The 16,600-nt window shown below is 43.6% G+C and overlaps 1 protein-coding gene across 1 annotated transcript in view; it reads left to right on the forward strand.

The window, feature by feature from the left end:
- Window positions 1–14,526, forward strand: part of LOC121873229 — a 105,567-nt gene extending 91,041 nt beyond the window's left edge. The window contains exons 3-5 of the mRNA XM_042376605.1: window positions 8,835–8,986; window positions 9,527–9,794; window positions 10,823–14,526. Coding sequence (XP_042232539.1) covers window positions 8,835–8,986; window positions 9,527–9,794; window positions 10,823–12,193 — 1,791 coding nt within the window. The 3' untranslated portion in view covers window positions 12,194–14,526. The remainder of the gene's footprint in view (window positions 1–8,834; window positions 8,987–9,526; window positions 9,795–10,822) is intronic.
- Window positions 14,527–16,600: the final 2,074 nt, after the last annotated feature.

Consider the following 16,600-nt stretch of genomic DNA (forward strand, 5'->3'; position numbering starts at 1 on the left):
AGATACATCACGCCTCAGAACCTCTGGCGGCAGGTGAAGGAAACACGAAAAATAAATGATATCACAATTGCGTCTTTAGTGAACAGAGGAGCATCATTGTTGACATGTTTTTTTAGTGTATTAGCGACGGAGTTAACATAGGTATTGATATTAAACTTGATGTATCCCTTTATGGACAATCAAATGAATAAATTGAAATGAATTATGAGATAAAACTACGAAATATTTAAATAATTCGTAACAAAAATAAGGTAAAAAAAAAACCCACGGGAATTATCTCAGGTGAATCAGATTTTGTCCTCATTAAACATTCACACAGGTAAAATAAACTAAAAAAAAAAATCACCCGTAATAAAATCTAACAAAAGTGCACAGAGGAGGATGTAAATAACTAAACAACACGAAAAATAAAAGAGAGAAAATATCCTTAGATGAGACGAAGGAACTGAGAGGTCTCCGTCACTAGCACGAGTTAAAACACAGAACGGTATGATTACTCTCCGACAGCCGAGACAGGGAATCTATAAATCACACCGACTGAGATATCATTAAGACAAACAAACTCACGATCCTGACACGGCGGGGTGGAGCTACACAGAGAGAGAGGTGTTGAGAAATGTCATTAGTAAACTTTGGAAGAGGAATGTACGAGGAGAGGAAGATGGAGGATGGTATACATGTATGAACACACACACACACACACACACACACACACACACACACGTACATCCAAGGCATCATTATTAAATCGTGAGTTCCAGATTTTGATCAAGAGGTTGTCGCCTCTCGTGGTCTAAAAGTCATAAACATCATCGACACAGACAAACAAAACATCGATCTTATATCACCAGACATTAATGGTCAAACTCCATGTTTATTGTTCACCCAGGAGTTGTGTCACTGTAAATCTTAACACACACGGTCAGGAGAAGTGTGAATTTTGGATTTAACACGTAACTACGGCTTTTGTTGTTCCGTATTGTTATTCCGTGTTTCTTTACGTTGATGTGGTTGATGCCCCGGGTCAGTGGGAGGGATGAAGTCATTAGGAACACGTAACGCCGCGCCCGGTGAGGGAGGGAAGCTCTGGGTGCTGGTGGGGGAGCTATGAGGTGTGTACAACTGGGTACAACGAGAAGGTATTAAGACTTTGTTCACTGATGTTGGGTAAATTTGAGGAAACTGTGTGTGTGTGTGATGGGCATTAGGGAAGGAATTCGTCATAGCGACAATTTCAATATATTTAAGATTTTTTGGGGGGGAGGAATTTGAACAGATATTTGCATGACCATATATTTTTTTTTACTTAGATAAACATATTAAGAACTACAAAGGAAAACATCAGTACTGACTTAACCTAATATATTGTAGCTATAGTTGTGATAAGATAGCGAAGGAAATCTATAAAAATAATATAATAATCACTTTTTCCTTTTTTATCAAGAGCCATTTTGTTATTTTTAGTCTTATTGTTTTAATTATCCGCAAAAGACATGTCTATCATACATACAAATATAAATACAACTTATCTTTCTTCATACGCCAGGACATGTCTATCATACTCACGGCTGTATCTGGGTTATCTAATTATTACTTCATGCATTAGTCACTGTAAACTGGTGTTGTATCTGACAGAACACCAACACACACTCTGATATGGTAATAATATCTCTGAGCTCTGAGTGAAAAATTGAACATCTGCAACTCATGGACGCGTTACGAGAGATAGTCAAGAGAGATATTAAAGAGAGATAGTCAAGAGAGATATTAAAGAGAGATAGTCAAGAGAGATATTAAAGAGAGATAGTCAAGAGAGATGTTAAAGAGAGATAGTCAAGAGAGATATTAAAGAGAGATAGTCAAGAGAGATGTTAAAGAGATGTTGTAAAAGACGTGATAGATTTGAAAGTTGTATTTTGCCGTGCATGACTGTAGTAATATCAGCTGTCACCTTATGAGATGACGCTACCCGAGTTCCTGGTTATGATAAGCTGCTGTTCTCGTGTTATCAGAGCCAGTATACAGGGGGGAGATATAATATATAACGGGGGACAATATAAAGATATATAGGAAGATATACAAGGGAAGTAACAAACAAGTGATAAAGACCAGACACAACAAACAGTAGCCACTATAGCGGTGCTCCTCCAGAGGCCGGCAAGGCGAGGCGAACCAGCTATTGTCCGCACCACAACCTACCTTCACTCCCACATGGATTAATAATTCCTCAAAATAATCGTGAATGAGAGGGGGCATGAGAGTGATAAAATGTTTAATATGTTCGAAATCCCCAGCGTGGAGAGTTGCGTGTGTTGGTGATGATGACGAGTCACTTCTGCTGTCCCCCTGAGACTCGAATGTTCATTTTTATGCGGGAGATTTTGCCTTTCCCGCGCCGAAACCAATTCATATTGTCGAGTAATGGCGAACATTGTGGGCTCTGTATGGCTGACAGGTTGGTGCTGTATGGACGGCTCCCTCACAACAACCTCCTATTGATAAATCTGGTCGACACACCGCCTGTTAGATTTAAGCGAACGTGATAAATGAAAATGGAAATAACAATGAGAAATCACTTGAAGGCATCAACAGGAGACCGTCAGGTGGTGTGAGGCGTTGACAACCTTCTCTTAGCTCGCCCTGGATAAGCTCTTTGTCCTACCATGAAAACATCGCCACCACGAGCGAAAACAACCGTCATCACGAGCAGTTTACAGTGCTTCCCTTTCCGGTTCACTGCATAATGAGGAAGGTTCATGCGTTCCGTTTGTAGTTATAGCGATCATAAGACTCCCTAATATCACAAAGACCCGCCATCACACGCCATCACACGCTCAGAGAGAGAGAGAGAGAGAGAGAGAGAGAGAGAGAGAGAGAGAGTAGGTAAGTCAGAGTGTGTTGTCAGCAGTGTTGTGATACAGAACTATACGCCAGGGCCTTACTTTACTAGACTATATTCCCACACACACACACACACACACACACACACACACACACACACACACACACACACACACACACATTATTTACCCCGGCAATCATACTGTACTGTACAAATCATAATCGCATAAAGGGTAATATAATTTTGCTGTTATTATCAAGGACAGGTAAACATTTTTTGTGTAATTTGCATAATATAAATTGTAATTTTGCTTTAAATTTTTTTGAGATTAAACCGACATTTCATGGCTATGGTGCTGAGGACGACATCAGCTCACACTTGTTGTTGGAGGTTGACCGTGTTAACTCCTCGACGTGACTCAACACTTACATACTTGTCTAGTTCACCATCACGTATTCTGGGCACGTACAAACACCCTCCCTTGACACACTGAATAAGAACGTATAATCAGAGTGACAAACAAGTGGACAGACGAGCAATGATACGAGAAAACTTTCATAATTGTGACTTATCCACGTAAGGTAGTCGTACATAAGTGTGATATATTATCCAAGTGAGATGTGAGTTTGTAAGTGTGAAAAATCATCCAGGAAAATATTCTTATTTAAGTATGACATTTACCAAGAAATGGAATCATATGAGAACGTGTCATACCTCTCCGGACAGGTGTATATAATGAACGTGACATACTCTATATTTATATATGAATGTGACATACTTTCCAAGGAATGTTAACAGAGAATTGAAACAATACAAGGACATACACACGTCCAAGGCCAAAGGCAAGAGCTAAGACTCGACAACAGGTGAAGGGTGTATTGTGTGTAGTTGCCGCCAGAGGTTACTCCTTCACGGAACCTGCAGGTGCACAGGTTACAAAGACATAGGGCATGTAGGTGTCAGCTCCATAGGTATATATAATATACACATGTACGGGCCTATAGAAGTGCACGTCAGTCTACAGGAGGGATGAATCATTTAGTGAAAAGTTCTACAGTATGTCGAGAACCAGTAGGTTTTGAGGGCAAGAGTTGGGAGGAGACAGACGGGTGAGGGCCATGGTAGTGGTCGCCAGTTGAGGCCTTAAATGACAATGACAGACTGGCGATCAACGACCTGGAAAAAAAAAAAACTAGAATATATGCACTTGAGGGCGTCCCACCCCGCTAAGGAGATGCGTCTCTCCTTCGCTCAGCCGCGTCGGGATACAGATTAAAAGTCGATATATCTCGTGAAATAAGGATTCTACGTTTGATCAAAATTACCAGAAGCTTCGAAAAATAGTTCTCCCTCGTGAGTCAGGGACGGAGGAGCTCGGTGCCTGCTGGGGGTCTGTGTATCGAGGTAGCAAGGCCCTACTTGCACTGAGGCGTCACCCCTGAACACACCTTAACACTTATCGATTTTTGTTTTGCTCCTACCACTGCTCTCGCGATAAACGACTCTCCCCCAAGTCCCATTCTCACGAGTTTCTCCAGCCCTCTCGTCTCCCAGGAAGCCTACGAGAGCCGAGGAATACAACATCCTGCGTGAAACGGTTCAGGAGGCGGAGGGGCTCGTCGACCTCACGGAGAAATCCAAGAAATGGATGCGAGTTGACGTAGCGGACGGTGCTTTATCGCGGAGGAAATGGCTGCAGGGGCGGGGCTGACGGACCAACAGCCTGGGCGTATCTTGGGACGGCGGGGGAGATGGGAGAGGGACTGGGAGTGGGTGAAGAGGGGGCAGAGTTGGGGAGGGGCAAGGAATGGGAAGAAAGGGGGGTTGGAAGGAACGGAGAGGGTTGTGGGAGAGTGTGTTTGGGAGGGAGCAGGAGGGAGGCGTTGGCAAGGAAAGGACAGAGAGAGGGAGAGCACAGGGGAGCGAGGGAGGGAGAGAGAGTGAGGGAGGGAGAGTGAGGAGGGAAGAGAAGGAGGAGGAAGGGGATTTGGCAAGGCAGTGGTGAGGATAAAGTGAGGGAGGGAGGGAGGGAAGAATTGGCAGGAAACGACAGGGGAGTGAAGTGAGGGAGGAGGGTGAGGGAATGAGAAGGAGGAGAGGGAGTAAGGAGGGAGGGGGGGTCACTGAAGGGAGGGGCAGATGCGTTTCCTGTAAGAAACTTTTTGTGTTTATGTAACGGGTTTCCTCAGCTCAGAGGTGGACGTGGCAGGTCAAAGCCCAAGGGAGGAGGAGGAGGGGGAGGAGGAGGAGGAGGAGGAGTGGCACACCCAAGGGGGCGCCAACAACAACACCTGCCTTTATTAATCCTGTGATCCACCTGTCGTAAGTGTGTGTGTGTGTGCGTGTCCTAAGTGTGTGCGTGCGTGTCGTAAGTTTGTGTGCGTGTGTCCTAAGTGTTCGTGTCATAGGTGTGCGTGTCCTTAGTTTGCTTGTACTAGTGTGCGTGTCCTATCCCTGCATGTCCTAACATTACACATTTCCTAAGACCAAGAATGACTGGGTTATTCAGCATATGTGACTGTTATCATCAATCTTCCTCCGCCCAGTCAGTTCGTCCCAGTTAGAAAGTTAAGTGTTGACAGAGATAGACAGTTGGATGGTTAGATGAACATACAAAGAGACAGTCAAACAGTAAAGATGGTGAGGAGAATAGACAGAAATAAATAATGCTCAAGAGAGTTAGTAAAAAGGAATCACACACACACACACACACACACACACACACACACACACATACACACACACACACACACACACACACACACACAAATCGATTTCCTATTCCACTTATCCACAATTCTACATGGACACATACCCTCATCCACTTCGCTATCCACATAATCACCTACATCAGTTCCACAACCACACCAGTACCGTCATCCACATATACGCTGTCGCTTCCACATTCCAACCCTGGGACAAATCCACACACACATTCATACATATTCACACACATTTACTGTATATACATTCATGCGTAGTTATAAACATTCATACACTTTTATACACACAACCAAGCCCACATCCTCATTTACAAAACATCCACATCATCAACCACTTACAAAAATACTCATCCACATCTACTCATCCATCCACATCATCAACCACTTATAAAAACATACTCACATATATTCATCCATCTACATCACCAACCAATCACATAAACAAACTCATCCACAAATACTCAGCCATCCACAATTACATCCACGTCCACTAACTATCGCATCCGCCTGTCCCACTAAACCCTGTTGCTCCCGTGGGAAAAAGTGGTATCTGCAGTATTTTTTTGGTGGAGGAGGAGGTGATGGGTGAGGGAGGGAGGGAGGCGAGGTGGGTGAAAGAGGCGAGGTGGGTGAGGGAGGTGAGTGAGGAGGAGGTGGTGGGTGAGAGGCGGAGTGGGTGAGGGAGGGAGGGAGGGTGGTGGGTGGGGAGGGAGGGGTGGTGGGTGAGGGGGAGGTGGGTGAGAGGTGGGTGGGGGGGTGGGTGGGGAGGGGAGGGAGGGAGGTGGGTGAGGGAGAGAAGGGAGGGGAGGCAGGTAATGGTGGTGTTGAGTGGGTGAGGGATGGAGGGGAAGGTGGGTGAGGGAGGGAGGGGAAGGTGGGTGAGGGAGGTAGGGGAAGGTGGGTGAGGGAGGGAGGCGAGGGTGGGTGAGGGGGGGGAGGGTAAGCAGGTGGTGGTAATGCTTCTGACCAACACTACAGCGTCATTCCTTTATCATAATGAAAGTGCTGGTTCATGTCTGTCTGCGTTTCCTCCCCTACCCCTTCATTCCTCATTTCGTCTTTCCGTCCTTCCGTTTCTCCTTTTCCTTACGTCTCTCCCTCCCTAGCTACGTCTCTCTCTCTCCCTCCTTTCGTCTCTCCCTTCCTCCGTCTCTACCTACCTACCTACCTCCCTCCCACCCTGTCATTCACGCCCACATTCCCAATATGAATTCTTCCTTGCTTTTGATATCATGTTTGCGTTTCCTCACACCTTCTTTTTTTCACCCTCCCTCTGCCATTCACTCTATGACTCCCGATACGGAACTGTTTATCGTTCATTACTCTCAGATATCATGTCGAGTCCCACCCTCACACACCCCTCACTCTGCCATTCACTCGGGGATTTCCTAATAAGAATCGTCTATTTCTTTGGCTATCGTGTTTATCTTACTCTCTGCCATTGTAAATATGATTCGTGTTTCATTTATTGGTTTGATTTTACTTTTTTTTTGATCGCCTCTCTCTTGCCACTCTCTCTCTTGCCCCTCTCTCTCTTGCCCCTCTCTCTCTTGCCCCCCCTCTCTTTCTCTAGCCCTCATTTCCATCTTCTCCTTCGCCTTCTCTCTCACACTCTCTCTCTTTTCTCCCCTTCTCATCCAGTCCCTCATCCTCCCTGTCATCCATTCCAGTAGCCCCAGCAAGAGTAGCTATGGTTGTTGGTATTGTTGTAGCTGGGAAGATAATATTGATGTCTATTCTTTAGCTTTTCGTCTTCCCAGCTTAAGGTGTGGCGAGTGGGAGTATAGATCATATTATTTTGCACTGGAGAGTATTATGTCATGTCATCAGGTGTGTCAGCAGTGTCATGACCTACCTGAGGGCTATGATGAGATGACATACCTTGTTTGAGAGATATTTAAAGATGTAATTAAACGCTGATTACATACCAATAGACATGTGCTTAGATAAAGACAGACAGACACAGGCACACACACACACACACTATCAGAAAGACACACACACACCCACACACACACACACACTATCAGAAAGACACACACACACACACACACTCACTTCTGTCAGTCACTATCACTGCTTCATCTATATTCCACCCTGGGTATAAACCTTCGTAAAAAAACACCAAATAATCTCAACTTATGATCTGATTGTCTTCCTCTCACACACACACTCACACTACCACTCACACCCACAATCACTTTATCTCCCTCCCTCTTCCCACACCCCCACACCGGCCACACCCTTCGATCTGATTGTTAGGATTCAGGCTTCCAAACCCTCACATTAGACGTTGTTAAATGATTGGACATTTGGTTCAGTATATATATTATGTATACATTTGCCAATCTGATATCGGTCGTTGAATGTGTTGAAATTTGACCTGGTATTAGGAGGGTGTTTTGTGTTGCTTTCATGTGGCCGATTTGAATGGATTTGTGTTGGTTAAATATCACCGATTTTATGACCTTTGTTCTGGTTTGGTTGTCTCCCGGAGTTCGAGGTATTGGACGTGGGTTAATATTCACATATTTCGGGGTAATCATTGTGGTTCTGATGTTCTTAGATTTCATGGCTATTATTTTCTCTTAGTGTTTTGTGTTTCTGTTATACTAGCTGAATACTTTTAAGTAAATATACACCTATATATATAAATAAATACGATGTGTGTTAAGAAAATTATAATCTATATAATATTTGAATATGAACTGCAATGAACAGTATAATATAAACTGTAAAATATATATGTTTACAAAATGTAGACAGATGTATATATATATAATTTCTATATATTGAGAGTTATTATTATATAGCAAATACACATTTTAAGATTATAAATAAATAAATAGCCATACCATAGCCACACTAGCCACACCTTATCTCCTCCTCCACACCATAGTTACACTAACCACACCGTGTATTCTTTTCTACACCATAGCCACACTAACCACACCTTGTCTCCTCCACACCATAGCTACACTAACCACACCCTGTCTCCTCCTCCACACCATAGCTACACTAACCACACCTTGTCTCCTTCTCTACACCATAGGCATACTAGCCACACCTTGTCTCCTCCACACAATAGCCACATTAACTACACCCTATATCTCCTTCACACCTCAGCCACACTAACCACGCCTTGTTTTCTTCACACCATAGCCACACTAACAACACCGTGTCTACTTCTCCACACCTCAGCCACACTAACCACGCCTTGTCTTCTCCACACCATAGTCACACTAACCACACCTTGTCTCCTCCAACAGTCGTTCTTCGGGCGAACGTACAACAACTTGTCGCAGGTGCACGAGTGTAAGAACGGCGGCCAGTGTGTCATCAACAAGCAGAACAGAACATCGTGTAAGGCCTGCAGGCTCCGCAAGTGTCTTATGGTCGGCATGTCCAAGACTGGCAGCAGGTGAGAGGGCAAGGAGAAGAGAAAGGAGGAGAAAGGGGGAAGAGATAGGGAAAGAGAGTAGAAAAGGAGGGGGAGTTAGTTGGACTGGAAAGGGGAGGGGAGCTGTGGGAGAGGGGAGGGGAGGAAAGAGGGAGAGAGAGGGGTAGGGGGAAGTGAGAGAGGGAAAAGAAGAGGGGATGGGAGAAGGAAGGTGAGAGGGAGAGGGTAGGGGAGAGAACAGGGAGGAGAGGGGGAGGGACTAGGATAGAGAGGGAGAGTGGATTGGTGGCAGAAAATGGAAGGGGAAGAATAAAGAGTGAGTAGAGGAAACAGGAAGAAAACACAAGTAAAAAGAGGAGGAAGAGAGGCAAGGGAGAGAACAGTAGAGTATTAAAAGGACCTAAACACCGTAAATATAATATATATATATACAATGGCAATAATACATAATGAATAATAAAGAAAAGTAAATAATGTAGAGATGGAAAGAAAACCTCACAAAGATTACTGTCTACATGAGAGTTGAAGTCACCATCATGTCTGTCCCTGTGTCTCCTTCAGGTACGGTCGACGCTCCAACTGGTTCAAGATCCACTGCCTTCTTCAGGAGCAGGCTGCCTACAACGGCCAGACTGCCCCCATCCGTACCCCCATCACGCCCACGCTGCAGGACGGGTCGCTGCCCTTCGTATCGTCTCATCTTCGGGAAGTCATGGGTCGGGAGGGTCCTGTAAGAGCCCCGCCTCCCATCCAAGGACCTGACCTCCACGGAGCTCAGGACCTGCAGACGTCCCTCTCCTCCCTCAGTACAGCCAACCAGATCAACGCGGTGAGTCTCTCTGGTACTCTTGTTACATCACTTCAGATATTCTCCCCTATACAGTATTGACTTCCGGTAATTAATGAACTACGTGGCATCTTTTCCTGGGTTTAACAGACGCTGAGGCACTTCAAAAACTTGTTGTTCAAGAGGAGTGTTGTTGGATACCGGTTGTTAAAGTGTACAGAAATTTTCATTTTTAGTTTTCAAGGCAGAGGAAGTCTTAAGAGTAATAAAGATAATTATTTTATTTTTTGAGATATTTAGATGAGATATGAAAGATATTTTTTATATCACTCTTAGGGACAGTCGATTATAACGTTAATAACAACAAACTTTGTTTTTTATTATATAAGGACAAATATCGTTTTGTTGTAAAGGAAGAATTAGAAAGAGTTACATCATTGATAAGATATATTCTCAATCCTTAAAGACGTCCTGTGCTAGCTTAACCTTAGCGACCTTACCTGGGTTAGGTTAGGTTAGGTCAGGTTAGATTACATCAGTACATGTCAGGTTAGTTAGTGTTCATTATTCAATCATTACTTATATTATACTTATCTATGAGGCTGTTGTTAACTGCATATTCTATTTGGAAACATTTTCATTTTTTGTTTGTGTTTTGCTTTGCATGTGTATTTACTTCTTTCATATTTAACGTAATAAATGTAATGAAGATGCAAAGTTACTATAGAAGAGTTTCATCTTTGTAACTATTGTGAATTTAGTACAACCTGGCACTTAGGTATTAATGAGTTGTTCAGTTGGTGGTGCTGGTGACGTCACTCCAGGACTAGTGTTCACGTACAGCTTAAATGACAATTTTATTATTTTGTACAATTTATATTTTGAATTCTTAGTAGCTTACAGAGGCTCGAGATTTCATACGCTGTTGAGAATGAGTATTTTGATGCACCTTTAGGTTGAATCATATAAAGTGTTTAAATACTTGAACATCTGCCGAGTGTTATAGGTGGACACTTTTGTTTACTCAGGCCAGAAACTGTAATAATAAACGTTTTTTTATATGACCCCAGCAGGTGGAACGACGGCTGCAGGAGGATGCCCTTCACGCTCTGACTCGAGGGGCAGGACATCCTCCACAGAGCCAAGACTTAGAGGCGCACCACAGAGACCAAGTCCTCGAAGTTCTCAGACGGTCACAGAATTTTGACAATATTCGCAGAACATCAGACTTCGACTCGTTAAGAAGATCTATTGATTTTGATCCTCTTCGGAGGAACCTCGACATAGAGACGCTCGACAATCTTCGTCAAGTGGAATCGGATGTCGAGGCTCGACTCGGGCCTCTTGCTGTCCTCGAATGGGAGAGGAGACTACGGGAGGCTTCGAGGGGGCGTCCCAATGTCGAGATTTCTTACGAGAGGAAGAACCAGATGACACTCGAACTAAAAAATGAACGTCGAGCTCACGACTCACCTAGTGTAGCTAAATGCATCGACAGGAGCGAGCAGGAGGTGGTGTCTACCATTAATGATGAACCCATCAAAATTGATTATGAACAAACTAAAGTTTCTTTGCCGAGTCGTGAAGAGTTAGATAAATCTCGGCGTGATTCATCGCCCAAGTTCACCGACAGAAAATCCGCGGGGATCTTGATGTCAGAAGAGGAGAGATTATCTTTCCTAAAGGCAGTTAATAGTCACGCCTCTTTGTATACTCGAGACCACTCCCCAGTGACCTCCACCGTCAGAGTACCTCCCAACACTGACCTCCTCTACAGCTCTCTAAACAACAACATCTTCCCGTTTCCTCCCTACCCTCCTTTGTGGCCTTCCATGCTACCCTTCCCCCCACTTGCCAAGTTTTACCCTTCCTTCGGCAACTCCGTCCCATCTATCGAAGGATTCAAGAATACGGTTTTCGGGTCTTCTGAGGCCACGAGTTCCCGACCTCCACACCGCTTGACGAAGGACGAGACCGTGACAAAGAAGAGGTTCCTGGACGCCGTTCTGCAGGTTCAGAGGCAGAATGTAAGCCCCATTGGACCTCCAAACTCTACAGGAGGGGCGCCTCAGCTTCACCAGACCAACTCGTCAGCAGCAGCATTACCCTCCGTCACCAACAACACCTCGGCCGCCCCTCACGACCAGCCGATGGACCTCACCGTCCGCAGGAAGAGAAAGATGGACAAGAGCGAGATTATTTATAACCCCGGCGATGATATTGATGCTGATGATACCTTGGACAGCGAAGTAGATAAAGCGGACGAAAAATGGTTAAAGAGGGAGGAAGATATACTAGAAGACGATGAGGAAGAGGAAGAAGAGGAAGAAGAAGAGGAAACAAAACCAGAAGAGTTTGTGGATTCAGAAACAGAAACGAAATCTGAAGTTCCACTGAAGTTGATTAAGCTAGACTCTCCCGGTGAGACATTGGTCGTTTAGTACGATAAACTGGTGGCGGGAATCAGAGTAACACGAAGACGTAACAGGGCTAAGAGTGCTTCCTGAGCGTACCTACAGCGACCCAGCCATATGAAAACAGTCAACAACACTATACAACGGCGACGCTGAAATTCACTACAGCGGAAGATTAACGTAAAACGATATATAACGAAGAAATAAAAGGAAAATAACTTGAGCTACAGGTTATTAATGTTGACAAAAATGGCTATTATGACCTACAGAAGGAAAATGTTATATGTAGCTGAATTCGCTATATCGCCAGTGAAGAGGCTGACTGTAGTACAACGAAGCGGTGCTGTAGAACCGAATTTTACGAAATAAGATTAAAAACACGTTGAAGAAGGAGTAAATATGATGACAGTGGACCAGCGATATACAGGAGAGAGAGAGAGAGAGAGAGAGAGAGAGAGAGAGAGTGGTGGTGATGGAGAACTGTGTACACAAACCCGGTGATGTTAAAGTGAACAATGGTGATCCTGGTTATATTGAGAAAACTGAAACGTTCCCGGTAATGTAAGATACAGTGAGCCTGTAATGTATGATACAGTGAGCCTGTAATGTATGATACAGTGAGCCTATAATGTATGATACAGTGAACTGGTAATGTAAGATACAATGAAGTGGTAAGGTATGATACAGTGAACCGGTAATGTGAGATGACTACAGTAATCCGGTAAAGTAAACATAATATTCAGTGAACCGGGGGAGCAAAGAGTGAAAACTGGCCAGCTATAACGACCGGAGTATAAAGAACGAAAAAACATGTATATAACGAACGAACGAACCAGAGAACTACGAAACGAAATATATAACTTTAGAAACAATACAAAAACAAATTAGTTGCGTTTATTTTTTAACTGAAGTGTATATAGTGAATGTGCTTTAAGTACGATAACAAACAGGTTTTTTGTGATATACAGAAATATATTATTACACAACCGTATTTTTTACTGAAATTACACAAGATAATGAGTTTTTTGTTAGAGGGTCAGATGGCTCAGTGTTCCTTATCATGAAAACAAATGAATTACGAAATCCTTAGAAAACGTTTTATTCTTAACTTCCGTGTTTGTAAATTAATTATGAGAGTTTTATAAAAATATTAGATTTAGAAAGACGAATAGAACAAATATAATAATCTATGTGAGATCTTCGTCAGTCTGAACATTGTATCAATCTGAGTGCCTTAAATTCTCAGTGGAAACAGATTTAAATTATACTCTGAAAAAAAGAGAGAAAAAGTCTGTGAATTTTCAAAGATTTAAAATGTTATGTACACCTAAGTGGCCTTTAAAACCCTCACTAGAGACAGGTTTTTGAGGGATTGATGCACTGGAAAAAAATTGAAATGACCAAAGTGTCTTAGAAGGATGTGAATATTGTGTAAACTTAAGTGCCCTTAAACTCTCAGTGGGAATAGGCTCTAAGTCATAACAGTGCCATACGAATCAGGAGAAAAAGCTCTTAAGGATTTATAACATTAAGTAGCCAGGTCAGGTCCTGCTTCCTGCACTAAACACTACCTAGTTTTTGTGCTTCAATTAAAACAATAATGGTGTATTTTTTTAATGGAATAATATGGTTTTTTTTAAGTTTTCCGTGGAACACTTTAGAAGTGTTTTTTTTTTCCTTATTTATCTCTGATGTGATTTATTAACAAGAAGATTTAGGGAAAATATTGATAAACGTGTTAATAATTACGTGTTGTCAACAGTCATCTCTCAGCCAGGCCATGACACGTCGCTTTGTTTATATTTAGGTTCCTTGATATATATTTGTTTTGGTGTGGTGTTTGGTACAGCTGCTCTGAAAGATGCACCTTACAGTGGCTTGATGCTTGTGCACTTGTCACAGTGTAGCTCCTCCTCCTCCTCCCCCCCCCCCACCCGTCTCTCCCAACTACACATGTGTGGTAGTCAGTGACATTACTGATATACTTTCTCACTGCACATCTGACTCTGGCACAGCTGCACAGGTGTGACGAGGTGCAGCTATCTTTTGTTTACCTCACTACACATCTGACTCTGGCACAGCTGCACAGGTGTGACGAGGTGCAGCTATCTTTTGTTTACCTCACTACACATCTGACTCTGGCACAGCTGCACAGGTGTGACGAGGTGCAGCTATCTTTTGTTTACCTCACTACACATCTGTTCTTGGTGTAAAAACTCGCAGCTTTGTTTGATGTTAGTGACTCGCCGCCTCCACACACAGGCGGCAATCACCACTAACACCCGCCATAATGCATTGTAATTTACTCTCCAATGATCAGTTTAATTCTCCCTCTTTCCTCCCTCCCTCCCTCCCTTCCCCTCCCTTCCCCCCCTCCCTCCCTCCCTCCCCTCCCTCTCTCTTCCATTGCTTGCCTGCCTATCTTGCTCTCTCCATCCTTCCTTCCTACTTTCTTCCTCCTCTCTCTCTCTCTCTCTCATTTCCTCCCCCTTTTTCCCTACTTACCTCCCTCCCTAATTTCTTCCCCATCTCTCCCCCCTCCCCTCTTCCCTCACTCCTCCATACACCTGTTTTATCCTCGTTTCTCACGTGTCTTCGTAGTTCATCACACCTTTAAGTCATCATGGCCCCATAAAGCAATGTTGACTCCGTTGTTTAGCATTATCTTCCCTCCCTCATGTAAACTGGATTAGTCATATGTGTATCATGTGTCTTCCTCATTCATTATACCTATGTGTCTGCTTCATCCTTTTGAGAGAATTACTTGTCCCTGATGTGTCCCAGTCTTTATGTGTCCCCTGATGTGTCCCAGTCCTTATGTGTCCCTGATGTGTCCCAGTCCTTATGTGTCCCTGATGTGTCCCAGTCTTTATGTGTCCCTGATGTGTCCCTAATGTGTCCCAGTCCTTATGTGTCCCTGATGTGTACCAGTCCTTATGTGTCCCTGATGTGTCCCAGTCCTTATGTGTCCCTGATGTGTCCCTGATGTGTTTCAGGTTATATGTGTCATTCCCGGGTGATCGTCTAAAACACCTTTAGATATGACAAAACAAATTAAAATGTATCCTATCTGTTTATCATACATATACATACACCCTGTTGTATGTCATATGTATGTTTGTATGTATCGTATGAACACCTAAAATGTGTATGTAATTCATGTGTATAAAGTAAATGTATACACGATAGATCTTCATATCATGTGTATGTATACGAGTACATTATAATTATACAAAATATAAATATAATTCCCTGGATACTTTTAGCGACATCTGGCATCTATCTAAGAATCATATCGGTGAGGGAGATTCTGATTCTAACATCTATTTACTCAGAGTTTTCTTAATATTATTGTAAATTTTTATCCATATTTGTGTTCTGAGATAATTAATTTTTATAGAGTGTTTAAGAGACAAAGATTTATATGTCGGAACCTCTGTCCCCCCCCCCCCCCCACCTCCCACAGGAACCCCTCGTCATCTCCTCTCCTCTTCCACTGCCTACAGAACTCCCCATTCCTCATCAGAACTCCCAATGTCTCCTTCCGTCCCATTGCCCTCCTTTCCCCTCCAGAAAACCTCTAGGTTACCAACTCTTCCCCTAACCCTTGTGCCCCTACCATAGACAGGTGAGGGGTGAGAGAGAAAGAGGTGAGGAAGGTGAATGAGGACCTGGGAACGTAGAAGGGAATGAGGGGGTGGATGGACATCTCATCACCCATGTCTCCCCCCAGCACCGCAAGTGAGGAACATGAGGTAGAAAGAGTGTAGGAAACGAATGAGGAGAGTTGGGCTTGAGTGAGAAAGATGAGAAATGAGGAGAAGAGGACAAAGTAGAAATAAAATTGAACTCGATAGTCTCTCCTGTTGAGCCGCCCACAGTGGACTAAATCCCATACTACTGAGAGGAAACGTGAGGGAGAATTTAGGAATTGTGAAGAGAGAGGAGGTGGGGGGAGGGAAGAAGGTGGGGGGAGGGAGGAGGTGGGGGGAGGGAGGAGGATGGGGAAGGAGTGGAGGTAGGATGTGGGGGTGGGAGGGTGAACGAGAGCCTGTTATGCAGGTCACATGACACGCAAGAGTATCAAGGTTGGTGGTGCCAGGTGAAGGTGCCAGGGTCGGTGGTATCAGGCGAGGGTGCCAGGGCCAGGGGTGCCATAGGGCGACCTCTGACCTGACATGCTTCTCTTGCTTTAAATGATCATAACACAGCCGCTTCAGCTTCTGCCAATTAAAATAAAATTTCGTTTTTTGGAAAAAATGTACAAATTAGTTCCGTGTTTTTTCTTAATATCCTCTATCTTCATATTTCGTACCTATGTTCTGTTTTTTTTATAATGCATGTAGATTATCTTTCCTATATTATTGTATTTGTATTTGGTTACGAATAAAAAAAAACAACTCACATAAGGCAAGTGTTTGTGTACCCTGTTAC

The sequence above is a fragment of the Homarus americanus genome, unplaced genomic scaffold, assembly GCF_018991925.1.
Source record: "Homarus americanus isolate GMGI-L3 unplaced genomic scaffold, GMGI_Hamer_2.0 scaffold32929, whole genome shotgun sequence".
Taxonomy (NCBI): Eukaryota; Metazoa; Arthropoda; class Malacostraca; order Decapoda; family Nephropidae; genus Homarus; species Homarus americanus.